Source organism: Phycodurus eques, chromosome 2 (assembly GCF_024500275.1).
Source record: "Phycodurus eques isolate BA_2022a chromosome 2, UOR_Pequ_1.1, whole genome shotgun sequence".
Lineage (NCBI taxonomy): Eukaryota > Metazoa > Chordata > Actinopteri > Syngnathiformes > Syngnathidae > Phycodurus > Phycodurus eques.
This window is the reverse complement of record NC_084526.1, coordinates 38867799-38892270: the sequence shown is the minus strand read 5'-3', so window position 1 is coordinate 38892270 and position 24472 is coordinate 38867799. Positions and strand designations below refer to the sequence as shown.

The following is a 24472-nucleotide window of genomic DNA, read 5'->3' as shown; positions in this document are numbered from 1 at the left end:
AAAAATTGGTGTCAAAGTTATTGTTCTGCTTGATGTGTCTGTGTTCACAAAAAGGCTGTTTTCTCGTATTTTATTTATTTTATCTTCAGAAACGGATTTGGCTGAAACTAGCCTATATTTGACTGCTGATTACTAAAGAACGGCTAGAGAGAAACGTTTTTTCTGATGAAAGAAGAGAGTTTGAGCTTTCTTTTGGTGGTTTCGGTATTTACATAGTCATAGTACACAATATTCTGTGGGGCTTGAGGGAATGAGTGAAATTGCTCGAAAATGCATGGCAGTCTAGGGGTTCCCTGCACAATTGTCCCAAAATTTTTTTGGGACAATTGTGCAAAAAAACGCAGAGTCCTCTAGCACTTAGAGCAGTTCAAATGACTAATATTGCAATAGTCCGGTACAATGACCATTGTGCAAAGGGCGCCGAGCGAGTAGTAAAATAATCTGGGACAATGTTGATTGTGCAAATGTTGCAGATACTCCTCAGACAGTGTGCAAATGGAGCAGATGCTACTCTGGCATGAGTGGCCAGTATTGGTCAACAACAGATATGCAAATAGTGCAGCGTAGTGAGACTACTACAGTGAGTGCACGAGTAATATATAATTGGCCTGACAGAAATGTGACAACAAACTCAAGACAAAAACATTTCCAGCATGTTGCAATGGAATTGTAGGTTAGGTGTTTAAGAAGTTGATCGCAAGAGGAAAGGAGCTGTTGGAATATCTGCTAGTTCTAGTTTGCATTGATCGGTAGCGCCTACCTGAGGGAAGGAGCTGGAAGAGCCGGTGACCGGGATGTGGAGGGTCCGAGAGGATTTTGCACGCTCTTGTCTTAGTTCTGGCAGCGTGCAAGTCCTCAATGGTGGGTAGGGGGGTACCGATAATCCTTTCAGCAGTTTTGATTGTCCGTTGCAGTCAGAGTTTGTCCTATTTTGTAGCAGCACCAAACCAGACTGTGATGGAAGAACACAGGACTGATTCAATCACCGCTGTGTAGAACTGCCTCAGCAGCTCCTGTGGCAGGCCGTGCTTTCTCAGAAGCCGCAGGAAGTACATCCTCTGCTGGGCCTTTTTGAGGATGGGGTTGATGTTGATCGCCCACTTCAGGTCCTGAGAGACTGTAATTCCCAGGAACTTGACTGTCTCGACGGTTGACACAAGGCAACTGGACAGCGTGAGGGGCAGCTGTGGCGAAGGATGCCTCCTGAAGTCCACGATCATCTCTACCTACAGTCTTGAACGTGTTCAGTTCCAGGTTATGTCGGACGCACCACAGCTCCAGCCGCTCCACTTCCTGTCGATATGCAGACTCGTCACCGTCCTTCATGAGGTCGATGACAGTGGTGTCATCTTCAAACTTCAGGAGTTTGACAGTCGGGTGCGCTGAGGTGCAGTCGTTCGTGGAGCGAGAGAAGAGCAGCGGAGAAAGGACACAACCTTGGGGAGCCCCAGTGCTGATGTTGCGTGTGGATGAGGTGGCCTCCCCCAGCCTCACCTGCTGTGTCCTGCCCGTCAGGAAGCTTTAAATCCACTGGCAGATGGCAGGTGAGACGCTGAGCTGGAGAAGCTTGGAGGAAACTGAGCCACGAACAGGATCCTCGCGTAGGTCCCTGCACTGTTGAGGTGTTCTAGGATAAAGTGTTGACTGCATCATCCGCAGACCTGTTTGCTCGGTAGGCAAACTGCAGGGGGTCCAGCAGGGGACCTGTGACGCTCTTGAGGTGGTCCAGCATGAGACGTTCAAAGGACTTCATGACCACAGATGTCAAGGCGACAGGCCTGTAGTCATTTAGACCCGAGATTGCAGGTTTCTTGGGGACTGCAATGATGGTGGAGCGTTTGAAACAGGATGGTACTTCGCACAGTTCCAGAGATCTATTGAAGATCTGAGTGAAGACTGGAGCGAGCTGGTCCGCGCAGACTTTGAGGCAGGATGGGGACACATGGTCTGGGCCTGCCGCTTTGTTAATCTTTTGTTGTTTGAAGATGCGTCTCACATCCTGTTTGCGGATGGTTAACGCAGAAGTCGGTGGTGTGATCGTGATCGGTGGTGCGGCTGGGTGGGTGTGGGGTGTGAAAGTGTCCTTTTCAAATCTGCAGAAGGTATTCAAGTCGTTGGCTTGTAATAATTTCTATGGCTTTAGCCAACAGACGAGAAAAAATTCTCCCGTCGATAGTACATTGTGACCAAACAGGTTTTATGAAAGGACGGAGCTCCATCAACAATGTCAGGCGATTGATAAACCTACTAAGTATGTGTCAGCGTAATAATCTGAAAACAATTGTCTTGTCACTTGAAAAAGCTTTTGACAAAGTTAACTGGTATTTTCTTTTTGCTGTACTTAACAAATTTGGCATTAGTGATTCATATATTCAGTGGATCGCAATGTTATACAACTTACACAAAGCAACTGTCACCACAAATGGGGTCACATTGCAAAGTGTCACTTTATAAAGAGGAACTAGACAAGAATGCCCACTCTCGCCCATGCTATTCACACTATGTATCGAACCACTGGCAGTAGCGATACAGCAGAACACTCATATTAAAAGGTATCTGTACTCCTGTGTCAGAGCACAAAATCAATCTTTACGCAGATGATATCCTTCTTTATTTACAAGAACCCAAGGCATCACTGCAAACAGATTTTAACCTCATTCAGACATTTTCGCAATTATCAGAATATGCTATCAATTGGTCAAAATCAATAATACTCCCATAACGACTAACTCATGGAATCCTGGGGACCGAATTCCAACCTTTCCTATTCCAACAGGGAACATTAAATATGTAGGCATTAATATCTCAGCAAAACTTACAGAGTTAAGTAATTTAAATCACGTACCTCTACTTGAAAAAAATTGTGATTTAAAACGTTGGAACAGCCAACCTGTCTCACTTTTAGGGTGTGTAGCTATAGTAAAAATGTAAACATTACCACAAATTAACTATTTATTTTCAATGATCCCATTCAAACCCACATTAAAATGGTTCCAAATGCTAGATAGACTCTGCAATTTTAAAATTTTACTCTAAAAATAAGAAAATAGAATTAGCCTAGCTACCCTTCAGAAAGCTAAAATAGAAGTGGGACTTGACGGACCCAACTTCAAATACTATTACTTAGCTAGCCAAATACTTTAATGCATCATACACCCATATGTGGGGGGAGAACAGTGTTGGGCTGGGGAGGACACTCAGCCAGGTGTTCCGGCACTCCGGCCTGCCATGCCTTTCTCCCGTGGATTTTAATGCACCACGTACATTCGCACATTCTTTGGGGAGCTGGTTTGTCTGGGTGGGGGTGATGGTTAAGGGTCATCATTGCCCTGTGACCGTCTCATTTCACCCCCACAAGTCTCCCCAATTTTAATGCACTACAGCCCTACACCCCACCACACAAGATCACGGCACAGGGATAATGGTTGCCAGTTGTCATCATAATAGCGTGGGTAGTGGGTATTCACATTTCTCTTGGCTTGACTCCTGGTTTCTGAAACCCCCCTCCACCCTCCTTCGGTTTTCGGGCCACGGCGAGATTGCGATCCCCCCCCTCCTGGGGCGCTGCTTTCCTCTCCCCTCTCTTGGCGCCTTCGCACGTCCTTGCTCACGACGGGCGCTTAACAGGGGCTCGCTTTTGGCAGATTAGGACCGTTGCCAACTGGCTCCTGCGTGGGGCACTGTTGGTGGCTGGGGCCCCCATGCTCTCCGGGGGTGGTGGAAGCGGTGGGGCGTGCTGGATGGGGACATTGGGCATGGGGGGCGGTGGTCTGGTGCCTGTGCCTCTCCCTTTGAGACTGGTCGGGGCGCTTCGGTTGGGCTGTGGACAATCCTGGGTCCTGGAGAGTGGATGGCGTCCCCCTGGTTGAGTCCCCCGCTGGACGGGCTCGCTGGCTTGGCCCCCCCTTGCAGGTGGAGGGTGCCAGGCTCAACCTTTCTCAATGTGCCAGCTCAGCAACTCCGTCCACCAGTTGACCAATATGCATGTGATATGGTGTTTATTCACAAAGTTCTATCAGACAAAGCTAAGCTATAAGCTTTAATTGCTTGTGCTGGGCCCACTGTTGCACAGCAAAACTGTTCCAGTACAAAAAGCATACAAATCCACCATTCTGCAATGCCATGCGACTGAACAAAACAAGTTTAAAACAATTAAATAAAATAAATAAACGATTAGACGTTACTTGTAGTCAAATATCTAGACCACAGGTGTCAAACTCATGGCCCTATGCTATAATATTTGGGGATCATACATTTGTATGGGTTATTAGTAGTAGTAATGTTCAATACCACTTGTTTTCGGAATGATACCAGTAAAAGTATTCACTCCTAAGTACTCACTGATACCAATACTACGAGTACTTTTGAAATATAAAATTTCAATTCACACAATGACAGGTCATTGTGAACAAAGATCTTTCTTTCTGACCCACATAATGATTTACCAATGTGTCAAAGGTCGCAGTGTAGTGCCAACTACTGCAGAGTAGGACTTTATGTCAGATTTTTTCTTTTTTGCATTCAGTATCTGTGGCTGGTATCGGCAGCCTTCGCAAGTACCCTCAACTTGAAATGAGGCCGGTATCGGCCCGATGCCGACACCTGGTATTGGTACTCGCCCATCCCTAGTTCAGTCATAACGGCCCTCCGAGGTAAACCATACCTACGATGTGGCCCATCACAAAAATGAGTTTGACACCCCTGACTGTCTAACGATTGCTCTGCTGTGGTTCGCACCCCTATTCCCTTTGTCCATTCTAGCCCTTGGTCTATCCACTAACACCCTTTTCTGACCAAACTCTGACTCCGGTCGTACAGGGAACGAACAGCCCGCATCAAGGGGGTTCGCTACCCCATACTCCCGAAGCACCCCCCACATGACCCCGAGGGACACGGTCGAACGCCTTCTCCAAGTCCACAAAACACATGTAGACTGGTTGAGCGAACTCCCATGCACCCTTGAGGACCCTGCCAAAGGTGTAGAGCTGGTCCACTGTTCCACGGCCAGGACAAAAACCACACTGCTCCTCCTGCATCTGAGATTCAACTTTCCGATGGACCCTCCTCTCCAGCACCCCTGAATAGACCTTACCAGGGAGGCTGAGGAGTGTGATCCCCCTGTAGTTGAACACACCCTCCGGTCCCCCTTCTTAAAAAGGGGGACCACCACCCCAGTCTGCCAATCCAGAGGCACTGTCCCGGATGTCCACGTGATGTTGCAGAGGCGTGTCATTCAGGACAGCCCTACAACATCCAGAGCCTTGAGGAACTCCGGGCAAATTTCATCCACCCCCGGGGTCTTGCCACCGAGGAGCTTTTTAACCACCTCGGTGACCTCAACCCCAGAGATAGGAGAGCCCGCCACAGAGAACCCAGACTCTGCTCCCTCATGGGAAGGCGCGTCGGTGGAATTGAGGAGGTCTTCAAAGTATTCTCCCCACCTGCTCACAACGTCCCGAGTCGAGGTCAGCAGCGCCCCATCCCCACTATACACAGTGTTGGTGGTGCACTGCTTCCCCCTCCTGAGACGCTGGATGGTGGACCAGAATTTCCTCGAAGCCGTCCGGAAGTCTTTCTCCATGGCCTCACCGAACTCCTCCCATGCCCGAGTTTTTGCTTCAGTGACCACCGTAGGCTCCAGCAATCCCGCGACCCTTGTGAGGATAAGAGGCTCGGAAAATGGATGGTTGGATTTCTGCATTTGAAGTTAGTTCATTTTGTGTTGTGACCTAATCCCTAACATCGCTCCGTCGGTTAATATATTTAACATTAACATCCGTAAACTAATTAGATAACTGTAGGTGCGTTTCCTAATTAATACAAGATGTACTAGCGGATCAGCTTTTGTCGGCGATGTTACGTGTGCTTAGTTCCGCTGGGACCACAACCAGGTCCACGACCCGCAGCACCTCAATGAGAAAATACAAAAGACCAGTGCAACAAATACGACACTGTGTGATGTGATGAAAAAAATTTTGCTTAAATGTAAAGAGTAGCAACAGAGGATGTCCGCTCCAGAGGTGGGTATAGTAGCCAAATATTGTATTCAAAGGTACTGTTACTTGACAATAATGCGACTCAAGTAAAAGTAAAAAGTAGTCCTACAAAAAATTACTTCAGAGTAAAAAGTAGTGAGTAACGTCAGGTTTTTTAACCACAGCATGAACATCAGTAAAATAAAAATAAAATGTGTATATGTAAATTCTGTCTCGCGCATGAAATCGTTGATAAATAAGCAATAATTGATAAATAAAAGTAGCGTGCGACATTTAGATAATTTTATCGGAGAAAAATACCGTTAGCTCTTAACAGCAGAAGAGGCGGATGTGTTTTTTCTGATCTCGTCAACTCCTGTGACTTATCCAAAGCAGGTCCCGAGCGCACAGGCGGAACCTCAGGCCGATGCATATTAGTCCCTCGCGGAGTAATATTCAGACATTACATCTGTGTGTGGATGGTGGATTTGTGGAATGGTTCTAACTGCCACCGTTCAAGGAGTACGAAACAGCCTATGACGACAGCGACGGAGATCCCCCCCCAGGAAAAACTCATTGGATCTATACGATTCATGTAAATGGCCTAGTTTGAGTTCAAAGCGGCAGATTTTGCCGAAAGGCGACTGATTTGCATGTATGGTAGAAGATAGACCAGGCGGTAAATCTCGGCTTATCAAGTCGATTATGAGGGAGAGAAATGCCAACATGTTGGTAGTTGGAGAAGTTAAGGCACTTCACACTTGAACAGAGTGCCATGTATGGTTTAAACAGAGTATGTGTCACAGTAGGTAGTAGAAAGTGTGTGATCGGGTAAAAAGATGACGCAGAGAAACGCTATGTGAAAAAGCCACTGAAGTTCAACCTGAGCCATGCAATGAGTCAGTGTCACTCACGCTGCATTTCTTAGTTGTTTCTGTATAAACTGTAAACTATTATTTTGCCCTCATTTCTGTCTTGTTTTTTTTGTTTTATAGTTTTAGGTGAGATAAAAGCAAAAGATATTAGCGTCAAAGTCACTGTTCTGCTTGACATCGTTTTTCACAAAAAAATCATTTTCTCCACTTTTGGTCAGACACGGTGTTTTTGGTGAAACCAAACCCGTTCTACTACTGATTACGAAAGAACGGAAAACAAACTTTTTTCTGGGTAACAGAAGAGACGACTTTTTTTTGTTTGTTTCTTTTTGTATACTGTGCCTTTTTACCTTGTTTTTCTCAAACAACTCAATCTGGATGGCCTTGAGGTCTGTGTCGATTGCTGACGCAGCCTGGCGGCGCTTCTTCGCCATCTGTTCTTCCAAGTCTTCAGTCTGAGCCCTCAGCTTCTTGTTGTCCCTCTCCAGCGCCAGTTTCTCTGTCTCCAAACGCTCTCTGCGACCCCATTCGGCTGCATTCTCCACCTGCAACCTCTCCATCTGACAGCCACACATATGTTACTCATTCATTTATAAAACATAACCACTGGTTGTACAGGAGTGGTGTGACTGAAAATATATTAGGGATGTCCCGATCACATTTTTTTTAACCTGAGTCATCAGAGTCTGAGTCACTTCATTTTCAGTATCTGCCGATACCCAGTCCGAACCCCATACCTTGGCAATGCATTACGAAGAAAAAGTGTATCAAAAAATTCAAAATTGTCTCCTAATTTCTTTTATTTGAATAAAAGTATTACAAAATTAGAAATGTCGCAATCAAATTTTTTTTGCACCCGAGTCCAAGTCTTTGATTTTAAGGCTCTGGCGATGCAGAGTCGCGGTCCGATACCTCGACAATGCATTAAAAGGACCGTGCACCCATATTCTCTCAAATATATATATACAGACCCTTTCCCAAAAGAATTTATATCATGGAAAGTCTTATTTATTTCCATAATTTCATTCAAAAAGTAAAAGTTTCATAGATTATAGATTCAGGGCCTACAATTTAAACAATTTCAAGTATTTATTTGTTCGTTTTTATAAAATTTAAACAGTGGAGCAATGAGTTCAAAGCAGACATGCTGAAGCAGTGTTTAGCTATTATGCTGCACACAAATGGAATAAGTTGCCAACAGACGTGAGGTCAGCTCCGAGTGTGAATGTTTTTAAGTCCAGGTTTGAAACTCTTCTTTTTTCTCATGCTTTATATATAGGGCATTTCCACTTTTAAATGATATTTCTTGCACAGTGCGCTGTTTTAATTGTACTTTTATTTGTTTCTCTTTGTTTTAAATGTTTCAGTTTTTTCTTTGTTTTTAAATGCTTTTAATCATGTAAAGCACATTGAGTTACCTTGTGAATGAAATGTGCTCTATAAATAAATTTGTTTTGCTTTGCTATAATTTGGGTTTCCAGCTCATAAAACCCACGTAATCAGGAATTTAAAAAATTAGAATACTGTGAAGAAATCACATTTTGCATGCCATCACACACTAATCATCTACTAAGTTCAACTGTATGCGGCACAGTGGACGAGTTCTGAGGAGCGGGGTTCAATCCCCGGTTTCGCCTGTGTGGAGTTTGCATGTTCTCCCCATGCTTGCGTGGGTTTTCTCCGGGCACTCCGGTTTCAACATGCATGGTAGGTTAATTGAAAACTAAATTGCCCGTAGGTGTGAATGTGAGTGTGAATGGTTGTTTGTTTATGTGTGCCCTGCGATTGACTGGCAACCAGTTCAGGGTGTACCCTGCCTCCTGCCCGATGATAGCTAGGATTGGCTCCAGCACGTCCGCGACCCTAGTGAGGAAAAGCGGCTCAGAAAATGGATGGATGGATGGATGTTGGAAGTCAACTCCTCTGTTTAGCGATATCTCGAAAACAGATATTTCTAAAAATATATTCAAGCTATGTCTGAACAGGCAGGCATCTTAACGGATGTTGTTTTGCATTCCAGATGAATGATACAATTTGGGGTTTGGGGCCTGGTTCTAATTTGGAACATAAACACTTGGGTTTCCAGATCCAAAAAATAGGCTCGCGCTGTCCTACCTAGCCTTGCATGAACTGATGAAGCCTGCTCAAATGAGAGGTGAAACATCTTCTAAGACAAGCAGAACAGTCCAACTGCGATCGATTCATTGCTCTGAGAAGAAAAATAATCTGCAAGATTAATTGCTGCAAATGAAAAATTAAATGAAGGAAGCACAGGACCAAACAAAGGTGGCTAAGAAGTAGCTAAGAATACCATATTTTCCAATTTAGTTGTTGAGTTTTTAAACAATGTTCATCCAGCAGTGTTGATCAATGAGTGTTCATTTATGTTTTTATAAATGGCCTGTTACCTCAGTTCGCAATTCAGCTAGTTTCTTGTCCATACTGGAACGAGCTCCCAGTTCATCCTCCAGGTCTTCGGATATGCGCCCAAGTTCATCTTGATGCATTTCCCTCAACAGATTCAGCTGGTGGCAATGGAAGAGGAGAATTATGAAAGAACAAAATTATGCCAATAGTCATAAAACAGTTTACTGATAAATAAAACGTCAAAAAGTCAAAAAAAAAAAGTCATAAAAAAAAAAAAAGTCATAAAACAGTTTACTGATAAATAAAACAGTTTACTGATAACAAGCCATATCTCAAGAATTCAGTACTATATTATGTATTATACTTGTCAGAGTAGTTTGAATGCACCATACCTTTTACTTTTACTTGAGTATTTAATGTTAAGAAGAATCAATACTTTTACTTCGCTACAATGTTCGACATTTATGTTAAAAAGAATCGACACATTTTCTTCGTTACAATGATCGACATGCCGCTCGCTATTTATTTATTGCGGATGCGATCTATTTTTAGACTTCATCTTTGACTTCCACGTAGGGCGCCTTTGCAGCAACCCAGCATAACTACTGATGTCATTTGACTCAAATTCGCGAATCAGACGGCACGAGGCAGTCACATGACCGCATACGACGTCTTCACAGGCCAGTCTATGATGTAATGTATTATGTGACTTGTAACTATATTACATTGTACAGTTTGAATATGTATTTGCTTCTATTTTGCTTTGTTTTATTCAGCTTTCTGCAGCCAGGGCGACATTACAAATACCTTACCTTTGCTGGATAAGGCTCAAGAAATAAAGAAAAAATTTATTACTTGATGTACAGCATGTACATGTACTACAACTGCTCCCATGCCATATTTACTTTAAAAAACTACAAAATACTTCAAAATTTCTAGCCTGCGTTTCTGGCAACCGCCATTTAGACTTACTGCGCATATTTTCTGCACGTGCGGACTTGTGCAGTAGTTTGTTATTGCAGTTAATGATGGATCACTGATGCAAATAGCCATAGCCTTCTACTGAGACAATTATCTCCGTGGAAGGAGGCGTCCGATAGCCGTGCTCAAGGAGCTGATGTGCATGGCAGACGGCAACTGCAGCAGAATGAATGGGAGAAAGTTCTGCAGGATCCAATAAAACGTAGCAGATGATGAGAGCTAGTGGGCTAGCTAGCGAGCTGGTCCCATCCAGCGTCGATTTATAAATTTCTCAGCACCAAGACGGGCGCAAAACCAACCCAGGTTCTACTTTTGCCCACGGTTCGGTGAGGGATCCTGGTTTAATTAAGTATGCCATGATTTTAAAAGACAAAAAAAAAAATTCCAGAGGGAGAAGCGTCAGCCAAAGCACGCCAGCATACTGTTTTTCCGGTCCGATATGGTTATAAAATAATTGAATTGGATTTTTTTATTAATTGGACTATGCCATCTCTTTCAGAATTTCAGAATAGTAAAAGGAGTAACAATTCGATTCTGAAGTCATTCATTACTGTCAACAAGAATAAAAAATCGGGATTTAGAGGGTGAGTCTTTGCCCGAGTTCACAGTTCATATTACATATGAAATATATATATATATATATATATATATATATATATATATATATATATATATATATATATAAAGAGGGGGACATTTTGAGCTCGTCATCTACGCCTTTTGATTACAATTTAACCTGCCGAGATGATCCTAGCTCGCGACACAGCGCCAACGACCACGGCGCTCCGGTCCAGCGTGCCCAAATTTTGAAGTGCTGACATAGCAGCCTACCAGGAAGTAAACAACAGCTTTCCCGCTGGAGAAGCAGACACCGCCTCGGCAACTTCGCCAATATGTATCTTTCTTTTTTGTAAAAGAAAGCTACGTCCATTGCTGTGCCTTTTTATATACGTCACTGTATGTATTTTCTTTTGTATCCCAAAGTTCGGGACACTAAGACACTGCATTTGTCACAGCTTCCTCCATTTTCTGCAATGCAAGTCCACCAAAAAAAGCACACGGAAATGACTCCGCCAACCCCTCTCCTATTGGAGGAGCTCTCTATCATCACCGTGACGTCGCTCTCGAATATAATTTTTTTTTATTCAAGGTCGGACCACGGCGCATCAACTGCCCTCTGCATTGCCACGCCGCAACATGACAAACGGCGCTGCCGCCTTCTCAAAATACACACAATGAATGGGAAAGTCGAGGGCGGCATGTGCATTGTCAAGTGGGGTGTGAATAGGCCTTTATGCCAATAATTGTCTTCTGCACTAAACAAAGCACATAGATGTCAAACTTAAACCATGTGACAGACTCATTTGGACCTGTTATGTGTAAACAGTAGAAAAGAATTGGATTCTGATGGACCTTTGAAAGAAAAACTTGGTTCATGATGTCAATGTTTATTTGATTTATTTGACAATGAACCGTGGCGCCAAGTATATGCCCCCCCCCCCCCCCTTGTTAAATCATGGCAGAATTCCAAGGCGCTCATCTTCCATCCATTTTCTGAACCGCTTATCCTACTAGGGTAGTAGGTGTGCTGGCGCCTATCCCAGCTGACTTCAGGCGAGATAAACCTTGAACTGGTCACCAGCTGGCTGCGACCCGACCTCAGACAATGGATGGATGGATGGATAGATAAAAGATCATTAATCAGTACCAAAGCCTCTATTTAATTAGATTGTTTAATAATCTGCATACTGAAGATATTCAAAGCACTTCACTTTTTCCACATTTTCTTGTTATACTGATTACATTATTTTTTTCTTTCAAATTCTACACACAACACTACATAATGACAATGGTGAAAATGCTTTAACAATTTTTTTTTTTTAATTAAACTAGGAAATCACATGTACAATACAAAAATCGTCATCTTGTGTGTGTGTGTGCGCGCGCTACCTTTCCCCTTGTCTGGTGCTCACCTGTCACTGATGGTGCTTTCCCTTGTGTCTTGTCACGCCCGATTACCCGTGTATTTAACCCAGGGTTCATACACGTTTTAGTAATGTTTTCCATGACTTTCCCAAACCTTTCATCTAATTTCCGAAGCTGAAAAATTTACATATTTTCGTGGCGTTATGTTCGCAATAACAATATTTCAGAATCCACGCTGAGCGGGCAGTAGTGTTGGGCTTTGTCTTAATTTGAATAATAAGATGCATTTTATTGTTTTACTCACCTGATTCTGATTAAAGTACGGTGCTGAGCTGAGGGTCAGAGCTGCAGGGAGCATGGAAAGCCGTCAGAGACTGACTTTCACATGAGGTGTCCGAAAGTGTTAAACCATGTTACTCGTGCAAACTCCTTTGCACAATATAATCTCATTGGAGGTGATGCACGGAGCCAACTGGTCATTTATTTTAACAAAGTTAAGCCACACTTTCGATCATTATTCTTCTTCGTTGGTGGTCAGCGGAACAGGCACTGATATTACACATTACCTACAGTCCTGTGAAAAAGTATTTGCCCCTTTCTCAAATTATTTTTCTTTTTTTTCTTTTCTTTTTGCAGTTTCCCGACATATATGCTGAAGATCATCAAATAAATGTAAATATCAGAGAAAGACAACCCAAGTAAACATAAAATGCAGTTACTAAATGGTGATTTTCTTTTTTTTTTTTTTTTTTTTTTTATCAAGGGAAAAAAAATATTCGAAGCTACCTGGCACTGTGTGGAAAAGTATATGCCCCATCCATTTTTCCATTTTCCATACCGCTTGTCGTGGGCGTGCTGGAGCCTATCCCAGCTGACTCTGGCGAGAGGCGGGTACACCCTGAACTGATCGCCAGCCAATCGCAGGGCCATATAAACAAACAACCATACGCACTCACATTCACACCTACGTAGGGTTGGGCATCGTTTGAATTTCAACGATTTTGGTCCGATTCCGGTTCCAAATGATTCTCAATTCTGATTCTTTTAGGGGGCTGGGTCAAAAAGGTTTGCATGGTTTAAATAAAGTGTGTCCAAATCATGAACATCCATTTTCTTAGCAGCCCGCAGCATAGACTAAAATGAACATTTGACTCTGGGTTCTTTATAACCAGTATCAATTTCAAACCTATAAACTAAAAGGCAATGTGTGTGGAACTAACCTGCACTACTTCGTGTGCGTTCTTCTTTCGTTCATTTTAGCTGCTTCTTCGTTGGTTTTTGCCACTTCTTCTTTGGGGTCGGCGGACTACGCATCGAAACTGGGAATCAATCGATTCTGGGAGAACCAGAACCTTAGTCCCGGTTCCAATCGGTTCTCGATTGTCAATGCCCAACCCTACACCACAGGCAATTTAGAGTTTCCAATTAACCTAACATGCATGTTTTTGGGATGTGGGAGGAAACCACAGCACCCGGAGAAAACCCATACAAGCACGGGGAGAACATGCAAATTCCATACAGGCGAGGACAGATTTGAACCCGGGTCCTGAGAACTCTGAGGCAGATGTGGTAACCAGTCGTTCACCCTGGCACCAAGTATATGCTCCCCCCCTGTTAAATCATGAATCAACTGTGGCTTATCACATTTTTGGGGGAAAGTTGAGTACATTTTCACTGACCATGCCCAAGCCTGATTACCTCCAGACCTGCTTAATCAAGTAATGACTGAAATAGAACCTGTTTGACAAAATAAAGCCAGCAAAAGGATGCTGCAATAAAATGCCATGATCCAAAGAAATTCAAAAACTGAATAGAAATAAAGTAATTAACATCTATCAGTCTGACAAGCGTTACAAAGCAATTTCTCAAGCTTGGTACATTGGTACTTGGACCAGTGAAACACGGTGAGAGCCATTGTACCAAAAATGGAGAAAACATGGAAAGGCGCGAAACTTCCCAGTAGTGGCTGGCTGACAAAAATTGCCCCAAGAGCAAAGTGATGGCTCATCCAGGAGGTCACAGAGGAACCAAAGACAACATCTAAAGAACTGCAGGCCTCCCTTGCCTCAGTTAAGCCAAGACTCAACAATAAGAATTAAACAAAAATGGCATCAATGGCAGAATTTCAAGCCGCTCATTTTCCATCCATCCATCCATTTTCTGAACCACTTATCCTACTAGGGTCGTGGGTGTGCTGGCGCCTATCCCAGCTGACTTCAGGCAAGGGTCGGGGTACACCCAGAACTGGTCGTCAGCCAACCGCACGGCACATATAGACAAACAACCATTCGGTCTCACATTCACACATACAAACTGTTTAGTCTTCAATTATCCTAGCATGCATGTTTTTGGAATGTGGGAGGAAACCAAAGTACCCAGAGAAAACCCACACAGGTACTGGGAGAACATGCAAACTCCACACAGGGGAGGCCCGATTTGAACTCGGGTCCTCAGAACTCTGAGGCAGATGTGCTAACCAGTCGGCCACCGTTCCACCGGGCTCATCTTACTTTTGCCCCAAAAACATCTGAATGATTCCCAAGACTGGGAGATTATTCTATGCACTGACGAGACGAAAGTTGAACTTTATGGAAGGTATCTGGTGTAAATGTAACACAGCATTTCAGAAAAAGAACGTCATACCAACAGTCAAATATGGTGGTGGTAGCGTGATGGTCTGGGTTGCTTTGTTTCTTCAGGACCTGGATGACTTGGTGTGACTGATGGAACCATGACTTCTGCTCTTTTTCAGAAAATCCTGAAGGAGAATTTTCGGCCATCAGTTCGTGACTTCAAGCTGCAGCGGGTTGGGTTCTGCAGCAGGACAACAATCCAGAACAGACCAGCAAGTCAACTACTGATTTGCTTGAAAAAAACCTAAATTAAGGTTTTGGGGTGGCCTAGTCAAAGTCCGTTTGAAATGCTGTGACATGACCTTAAAGAGGCCATTTATGCTCGAAAACCCTCAAGTGTTGGTGAATTAAAACAATTCTGCAAGGAAGAGTGGGCCAAAATATTTCCACAGATATGTGAAAGACTCATTGCCAGTTATATAAAATGTTTGGTTTCAATTGTTGCTGGTGAGTGTGGCCCAACCAGTTATTCGGTGTAGGGGGGATATTACTTTGTCACACAGGGCCAAGAGGCTTTGAATAGTTTTTTTTTCTTAATAAAGACAATCACCATTTAAAAACTGGGTTTACAAGGGTTACCTTTGTATGGTATTTACTAGGGGTGTCCCGATTCGATCATTGCGATCAGAAATCCATCCGATGTCAGCAAAAAAAACAAGGATCGGATTAGAGCGGATCTAAAATATCAAAATTTACCACTCTTATACAAGCAGTGAATTCCCTGCTCCGCTCCAGCACTTCTATCCAGCAGCGCACCGATGGCATGCAGAGCCCACGTGATCACATGTTGCTAAGGTGCTATCATAGTAGCAAGGTGTAAGAGTGAATATCGCTTGCTTAAATTCATTTATTGACACTTTAAAGTTCACTGTGAAACTAAACATACATAACAAAATAATTAAACGCATTGAATGTTCAAATACATCACAGACACAGTTTCTTTCTTCGTTTTTGTTTACAAAAATCGCGAGCTCAAAGCTAACAGTTATTTTTCTTTCGGCTTGTCACTTTAGGGGTCGCCACAGCGCGTCATCCTTTTTCATGTAAGCCTATCTCCTGCATTGTCCTCTCGAACACCAACTGCCCTCATGTCTTCCCTCAAGACATCCATCAACCTTCTCTTTGGTCTTCCTCTCGCTCTCTTGCCTGGCGGCTCCATCCTCATCATCCTTCTACCAATATACTCACTATTTCTCCCCTGGACGTGTCCAAACCAACGAAGTCTGCTCTCTCTAACTTTGTCTCGAAAACATCGAACCTTGGCTGTCCCTCTGATGAGCTCATTTCTAATTTTATCCAACCTGGTTACTCCGAGAGCGAACCTCAACATCTTCATTTCCGCCACCTCCAGCTCTGCTTCCTGTTGTCTCTTCAGTGCCACTGTCTCTAATCCGTACATCATGGCTGGCCTCACCACTGTTTTATAAACTTTGCCCTTCATCCTAGCAGAGACTCTTCTGTCACATAACACACCTGACACCTTCCTCTACCTGTTCCAACCTGCTTGGACCCGTTTATTCACTTCCTGACCACAGTCACCATTGCTCTGGACGGTTGACCCCAAGTATCTAAAGTCCTCCACCCTTGCTATCTCTTCTCCCTGTAGCCTCACTCTTCCCCCACCCCTCTCATTCATGCACATATATTCTGTTTTACTTCGGCTAATCTGAATGAAAAACACAATTGACAAGCTAACGTAAATTTGCATCAAACTTGGCATATATATTATATATTTATATAGTATAGTATATTTATAGTTTATATATATATATATATATATAAACTGGCATATATATATATGTATATATATATATATATATATATATATATATATATATATATATATATATATATATATATATATATATATATATGTGTGTGGGTGTATACATATATCTGTGTGTGTGTATATATATATATATATATATATATATATATGTGTGTGTGTATGTATATATATATAAACATTTACATACATATACATATAAATATACATATATATATAAACATATACATATATACACACATATATATATACATATATACACATATATATATATATATATGTATATATATATACATATATATACACATACACACACATATATATATATATATACACACACACACACACATATATATATATATATATTCATATATACACACACATATACATACATACATACATATATACACACGTATACACACATATACATATATATATATCCATCCATCCATCCATTTTCTGATCCGCTTATCCTCACAAGGGTCACGGGAGTGCTGGAGCCTATCCCAGCTATCATCGGGCAGGAGGCGGGATACACCCTGAACTGGTTGCCAGCCAAACGCAGGGCAAATATAAACAAACAACCACTCACACCTATGGCCAATTTAGAGTCTTCAATTAACCTACCATGTATGTTTTTTGGGATGTGGGAGGAAACCGGCGTCCCCGGAAAAAACCCACGCAGGCACGGGGAGAACATGCAAACTCCACACAGGCGGAGTATATAAAACCAATAACAAAAATATATATTTAAATTGCTCCATAACTATTGCTTAAACATAAGCATATTCTACATTTGAATAGATTAAATAAAAAATAAATTTGAAAACCATGAGAAATCTCCATCCATCCATTTTCCGTACCGCTGATCCTCACTAGGGTCGCAGGTGTGCTGGACCCTATCCCAGCTATTTTTTCGGGCGAGAGGCCGGGGTACACCCTGAACTGGTCGCCAGCCAATTGCAAGGCAGCTAGAAACAAATAACCATTCACACTCACATTCACACCAACGGGCAATTTGGAGTCCTCAATCAACCTACCGTCCATGTTTTTGTGATGTGGGAGGAAACCAGACTACCCAGAGAAAACCCACGCAGCCACGGGGAGAACATGCAAACACCACACAGGCAAACCCGGATTTAAACACGGGTCCTCAGAATTGTGAGGCAGATGTGCTTACCAGTCAACTGCCGTGCCGCCCATGAAAGATAATCTCAATAAAGATTAAATACAAATGATACTTTTTAAGTGCAAAATAACAATTAAAGGTCAATTCAGTTTTTTTTACTTTCAGTATATGGTGGGAACATTATTTGCTTTCTTCAAATGTGCGGCAATACACTTCTGAACTTCTTGATGCAACTGGGTTTTGTTTTACTGACAATCGCTGTTCCTGGTGTGCACGTCTCGGCCTCTGAAGTACACTGTGCTAAACACAATGAGATACAACTTGCAGTAACAAAGAAAGTCGAAGTCACGATAGAATATTATTATAACTCGTTTTTCACAATTTTGAAGAATATATGCAAGAGAGTATTGTTATATTGCCTGTTTGTATGTGTTTGTACGTTTGTGTACCAATATTAATTATTTTGAGAAATATAAGTGCAGCGAGTTAGATGCTAATGTTTGTTAGCTCGTCAATGCTGTTTTTCATTCTTTGTGCGTGATTCTTATGTGCGATTTTATGAACAAAAACAAAGAAACAAATTCTGTGATGTATTTGAACATTCGATAGGTGTAATTATTTTGTGTGTTTAGTTTTACTCTAAACTTCAACTGGGGTGTTAATAAACGGCTTTAAGGAAGCAACATGTACTCTTACTGCATGCTACTATGTTAGCACCTTAGCAACCTGTTGTTGTGATTCAATGGGCTCTGCATGACCTCCGGGCGCTGCTGGATAGAAGTGCCGCAGCAGAACATGAAATCGAGTGCTTGTATAAGAGTGGTAAAACCTGAGATTTTAGATCCAATCCGATGCTCCTTTTTTTTGCTGACATCGGACTGGTTTTCGATCTCAAAGATCGGATCGGGACACCCCTAATTGGGATCACTGGTGTTGCAAGATCCTGGTTTTCATCATACCTCATGTCCCGACAACAATTTGTCCATATAAGGAATCTCAAGTCTGGGTGCACGGATGTCACATTGGGTGTCTCTTCAGTGCCACTGTCTCTAATCCGTACATCCTGGCTGGCCTCCCACTGTTTTATAAACTTTGCCCTTCATCCTAGCAGAGACTCTTCTGTCACATAACACACCTGACACCTTCCTTCACCCGTTCCAACCTGCTTGGACCCTTTTCTTCACTTCCTGACCACAGTCACCATTGCTCTGGACTGTTGACCCCAAGTTTTTGAAGTCCTCCACCCTTGCTATCTCTTCTCCCTATAGCCTTACTCTTTCCCTCTCCACCCCTCTCATGAATGCACATATACTCTGTCTTACTTCGGCCAATCTTCATTCCTCTCCTTTCCAGTGCATGCCTCTATCTTTCTAACTGTTCCTCCACTTGCTCCCTGCTTTCACTGCAGATCACAATGTCATCTGCAAACATCATGGTCCACAGGGATTCCAGTCTAACCTCATCTGTCAGCCTATCCATCACATCTGCAAACAGGAAGGGTCTCAGGGCTGATCCCTGATGTAGTCCCACCTCCACCTTAAATTCGCCTGTCACACCTACAACACACCTCACCACTGCTCTGCTACCCTCGGACATGTCCTGTATTATTCTAACATACTTCTCTGCCACTCCAGACTTCCGCATGCAGTACCACAGTTCCTCTCTGGGTACTCTGTCATAGGCTTTCTCTAGATCTACAAAGACACAATGTAGCTCCTTCTGACCTTCTCTGTACTTTTCCATCAACATCCTCAAGGCAAATAATGCATCTGTGGTACTCCTGATTTGGTATCTTTATTAATTGTCATATACCATACAGTTGCTCGCAAATACTCACTTCTGTCCTAAGTCTAGCCTCCACTACTCTTTCCCATAACTTAATTGTGTGGCTCATCAACTTTATTCCTCCATAGTTCCCACACCTCTGCACATCACCCTTGTTCTTAAACGTGGGCACCAGCACACTTTTCCTCTATTCCTTAGGCATCTTCTCACGCGCTAGAATTCTATTTAACAAGCTGGTAAAAAACTACACAGCCACCTCTCCTAGATGCTTCCATATCTCCACGTGAATGTCATCAGGACCAACTGTCTTTCCATTTTTCATTCTCTTTAAAGCCTTTCTAACTTCCCCCTGACTAATCATTGTCACTTCCTGGTCCATCACACTTGCCTCTTCTACTCTCCCTTCTCTCTCATTTTCGTCATTCAACTCCTCGAAGTATTCTTTCCATCTATCTAGCACACTACTGGCACCAGTCAACATATTTCCATCTCTATCCTTAATCACCCTAACCTGCTGCACATCCTTCCCATCTCTATCCCTCTGTCTGGCCAACCTGTATAGATCATTTTCTCCTTCTTTAGTGTCCAACTTGGTATACATGTCATCTTATGCCTCTTGTTTGGCCTTTGCCACCTCTATCTTTGCCCTATGTTGCATCTCAATGTATTCCTTTCACCTCTCCTCGGTCTTCTCAGTGTCCCACTTCTTCTTAGCTAACCTTTTTCCTTGTATGATTTCCTGTACTGTGAGGTTCCACCACCAAGTCTCCTTCTCTCCTTTCCTGCCAGAAGATACACCAGCTACTCTCCTGCCTGCCTCTGATCACTTTGGCTGCAGTGGTCCAGTCTTCTGGAAGCTCCTCCTGTCCACCAAGAGCCTGTCTCACCTCTTCCCGAAAAGCTGCACAACACTCGTCCTGTCTCAGCTTCCACCACATGGTTCTCTGCTCTGCTTTTGTCTTCCTAATTTTCCTCCCCACCACCAGAGTCATCTTACACTCCACCATCCTATGCTGTCTAGCCACACTCTCCCCTACCACTACCTTACATTCGTTAACCTCCTTCAGATTACATCGTCTGCACCTGATGTAATCCACCTGCGTGCTTCTACCTCCGCTCTTGTAGATCACCCAATGTTCCTTCCTCTTCTGGAAAAAAGTGTTCACTACAGACCTTTGCATCCTTTTTGCAAAGTCTACCACCATCTGTCCCTCCAAGTTCATTTCCTGGAGGCCGTACTTACCCATCATTTCTTCATCACCCCTATTCCCGTCACCAACATGTCCATTACAATCTGTACCAATCACGACTCTCTCTCTGTCTGGGATGCTCAGAACTACTTCGTCTAGCTCCTTCCAGAATTTCTCTTTCACCTCAAGGTCAAACCTACCTGTGGGGCATAGCCACTAATCACATTATACATAACACCCTCAATTTCAAGTTTGAGCCTCATCACTAGATCTGATACTCATTTCACCTCCAAGACATTCTTAGCCAACTCTTCTTTTAAAATAACCCCGACTCCATTTCTCTTCCCATCTACACCATGGTAAAATAATTTAAACCCTGCCCCTAAACTTCTAGCTTTACTGCCTTTCCACCTGGTCTCCTGGACACACAATAAATCAACCTTTCTCCTAATCATCATGTCAACCAACTCCCGAGATTTTCCTGTCATAGTCCCAACATTCAAAGTCCCCACATTCAGATCTAGGCTCTGTGCTTTCCTCTTCTCTTTCTGTCGAAGAACCCGCTTTCCACCTCATCTTCTTCGACTTCGACCCACAGTAGCTGAATTTCCACCCGGCGCACTGCAGGTGACGGTGCCGGTGGTGGACATTGTTAACCTGGGCCACGACTGATCCGGTATGGAATTCTTTGGATGAACGCTCAAATTTGTTTGGCAAAGTTTTAAGCCGGATGCCCTTTCTGACGCAACCCTCTTCATATACTCGGCCTTGGGACTGGCCTACAGTTTGCACTGGCTTGTGCCCCCGATAGGGCTGCATTTATAAATGAATATTTACTGCACTTAATACTATGATTGGGACTGTTGTTTGTTTTCTACAGTACATTAAATAAAAAAAATTTTGTTATATACTTGTTTATTCGCACTAAAATTTTGACTTATTATTACGTTGTACTTTGTTAATTATGCTATAGGTTTTCTGGTCCGGCCCCCTTGAGATCAAATTAGGTCGTATACAGCCCTCAGACTAAAATGAGTTTGACACCCCTGCGCTATAGTGTATATAATGAGGATCATAATTTCTCTAATGCGCACCCATGTATAATACACACCCCCAAAGTTGACCTCAAAATTCTGGAAAACCCTTCTACCTATGTATAATGCATTTTTACAATGCATGATTTTGCTTCTACCCATAGGATCAAAATATGAAGTATTATCTGTATTTTGTTAGCTTTTTTTCAAATAATTGTTCTGAAGTTAAGCACTTTATTTGAATACGTAATACTTTATTTTTTATTTACTTGCTCTGATTTGAAATTCACAACCCTACTTTTAGTCAGTAAATTCAAAAACACACAGTTGTGCTCATATTTTTGATTACGCAGGCAGAATTTGTAAGATGTGTACAATTCTTTAAAGAAAACGTGAAGGACCAGGCGAAACACATTTGATTTTATGTTAATGGAATTAAAATTAAACAGTCAAGAACTTCAGAAAAGCATTATAATTCAACAAAACATAACCATTAAGAAGCGGCATGGTTAGAGCTTCACAGTTCTGAGGACCGGGGTTCAATCCCCGGCCCCGCCTGTGTGGAGTTTGCAAGTTCTCCCCGTGCCTGCGTGGGTTTTCTCCGGGCACTACGGTTTCCTCCCACATCCCAAAAACATGCATGGAAGGTTTATTGACGACTCTAAATTGCCCGTAGGTGTGAGTGTGAGTGCGAATGGTTGTTTGTTTGTATGTGCCCTGCGATTGGCTGGCAACCAGTTCAGGGTGTACCCCGCCTCCTGACCGATGATAGCTGGGATAAGGCTCCAGCACGCCCACGACCCTTGTGAGGAGAAGCGGTTCAGAAAATGGATGGATGGATGTTGTTCAGTCATCAGTCATATTTAAAAAAAAAAAAACTAAAAACAATATTTCACAAATTCCGCCAGGGTATGTAAACGTATGAGCACAACTGTTTAGACAGTGGGTACTGAAAGTTTTCAGACCCCCTTAAATTTTTCACTCTTTGTTATATTGCAGCCATTTGTTAAAATCATTTAAGTTCATTTTGTCCTCAAGAATGTACACACAGCCCCCCATATTGACAGAAAAAAACATAATTGTTGAATTGTTTGCTGATTTATTAAAAAAGAAAAACTGAAATATCACACAGCCATAAGTATTCAGACCCTCCTGACACTTCTGTAGTTAAATCGGGTGCTGTCCATTTCTTCTGATCATCCTTAAAATGCTTCCACACCTTCATTGGAGTCCAGCTGTGTTTGATTATACTGATTGGACTTGATTAGGAAAGCCACACCCCTGTCTTTTTAAGACCTTGCAGCTCACAGTGCATGTCAGAGCAAATGAGAATCATGAGGTCAAAGGAACTGCCTGAAGAGCTCAGAGACAGAATTGTGGCAAGGCACAGATCTGGCCAAGGTTAGAAAAAAATTCTGCTGCACCTAAGGTTCCTAAGAGCACAGTGGCCTCCATAATCCTGAAATGGAAGACGTTTGGGATGATCCGAACCCTTCCTAGAGCTGGCCGTCTGGCCAAACTGAGCAATTGGTGGGAGAGGTAAAGAAGAACCCAAAGATCACTGTGGCTGAGCTTCAGAGATGCAGTTGGGAGATGAGGGAAAGTTCTAGAAAGTCAACCATCACTGTAGCCCTCCACCAGTCAGGGCTTTATGGCAGACGAGCCCGACGGAAGCCTCTCCTCAGTGCAAGACACATGAAAGCCCGCATGGAGTTTGCTAAAAAACACCTGAAGGACTCCAAGATGGTGAGAAATAAGATTCTCTGGTCTGATGAGACAAAGATAGAAATTGTTGGCCTTAATTCTAAGTGGTATGTGTGGAGAAAACCAGACACTACTCCTCACCTGTCCAATACAGTCCCCTCAGTGAAGCATGGTGGTGGCAGCATCATGCCGTGGCTGTGTTTTTCAGCTGGAGGGACAGGGAGACTGGTTGCAATCGAAGAAAAGATGAATGCAGCCAAGTACAGGGATATCCTGGATGAAAACCTTCTCCAGAGTCCTCAGAACCTCAGACTGGGCCGAAGGTTCACCTTCAAAAAAGACAATGACCCTAAGCAAACAGCTAAAAAACCGAAGGAGTGGCTTCAGAACAAATCCGTGACTGTTCTTGAATGGCCGAGCCAGAGCTCTGTCTTAAACCCCTTTTTTGTTAAAGGGGAGCCAAAGGTTATTGTTTTAATAATTTATAGGTCTCCAAGATACAGTAGAAATTTTATGGAGGACTTTTCAGAACTGCTGTCAGTTATTTGTACTGACTACTACTATTTTGTCATAACGGGAGACTTTCACATTCATGTTGACAGAACTCTCTGCTGTACTCAACACATTTGACCTCTCTCGACATATTAAGATTCCAACCCACACTCAAGGTCACATCTTAGATCTGGTCATCTCTAATGATGTTGAAATTCTATCAATTAACATTAAGGACATGGCTATTTCTGACCATTTTTGTGTATTCTTTGAATTAGAGATTCTTCCAAAAGTTCAGAAAACCTCTATGTCTATTAAGAAAAGGTACATAAATGAGAGTACTGCCACTAAGTTTATGGAGACCATTGCTGTGCCATAAACTGTGAATGCTGAGATAGTTGATGAACATTTGGATAATTTCACCTGTAAAATCTCATATGTCATGAATGCTGTCGCTCCTATTAAAACTAAGACAATCTTGAGGCGACCTAGAACACCGTGGAGGAGCACAATGATGGTAAAGACCTCTAAATCAAAGTGTAGGAAAGCAGTGGAGAAAAACTAAACTCCAAATTGACTATGACCTCTACAGACA

General features: G+C 42.8%; 1 protein-coding gene across 2 annotated transcripts in view; it reads right to left on the bottom strand.

Moving 5' to 3' along the window:
* The window catches only part of ccdc102a (coiled-coil domain containing 102A), an 83361-nt gene that overhangs the window by 16219 nt on the left and 42670 nt on the right, over nucleotides 1-24472 (bottom strand). For both annotated transcript variants that reach the window (XM_061670607.1, XM_061670608.1), the window contains exons 6-7: nucleotides 9259-9375; nucleotides 7201-7410 (exon numbers count right to left, since the gene is read on the bottom strand). In XM_061670607.1, the coding sequence (XP_061526591.1) occupies nucleotides 7201-7410; nucleotides 9259-9375 (327 nt within the window). The remainder of the gene's footprint in view (nucleotides 1-7200; nucleotides 7411-9258; nucleotides 9376-24472) is intronic.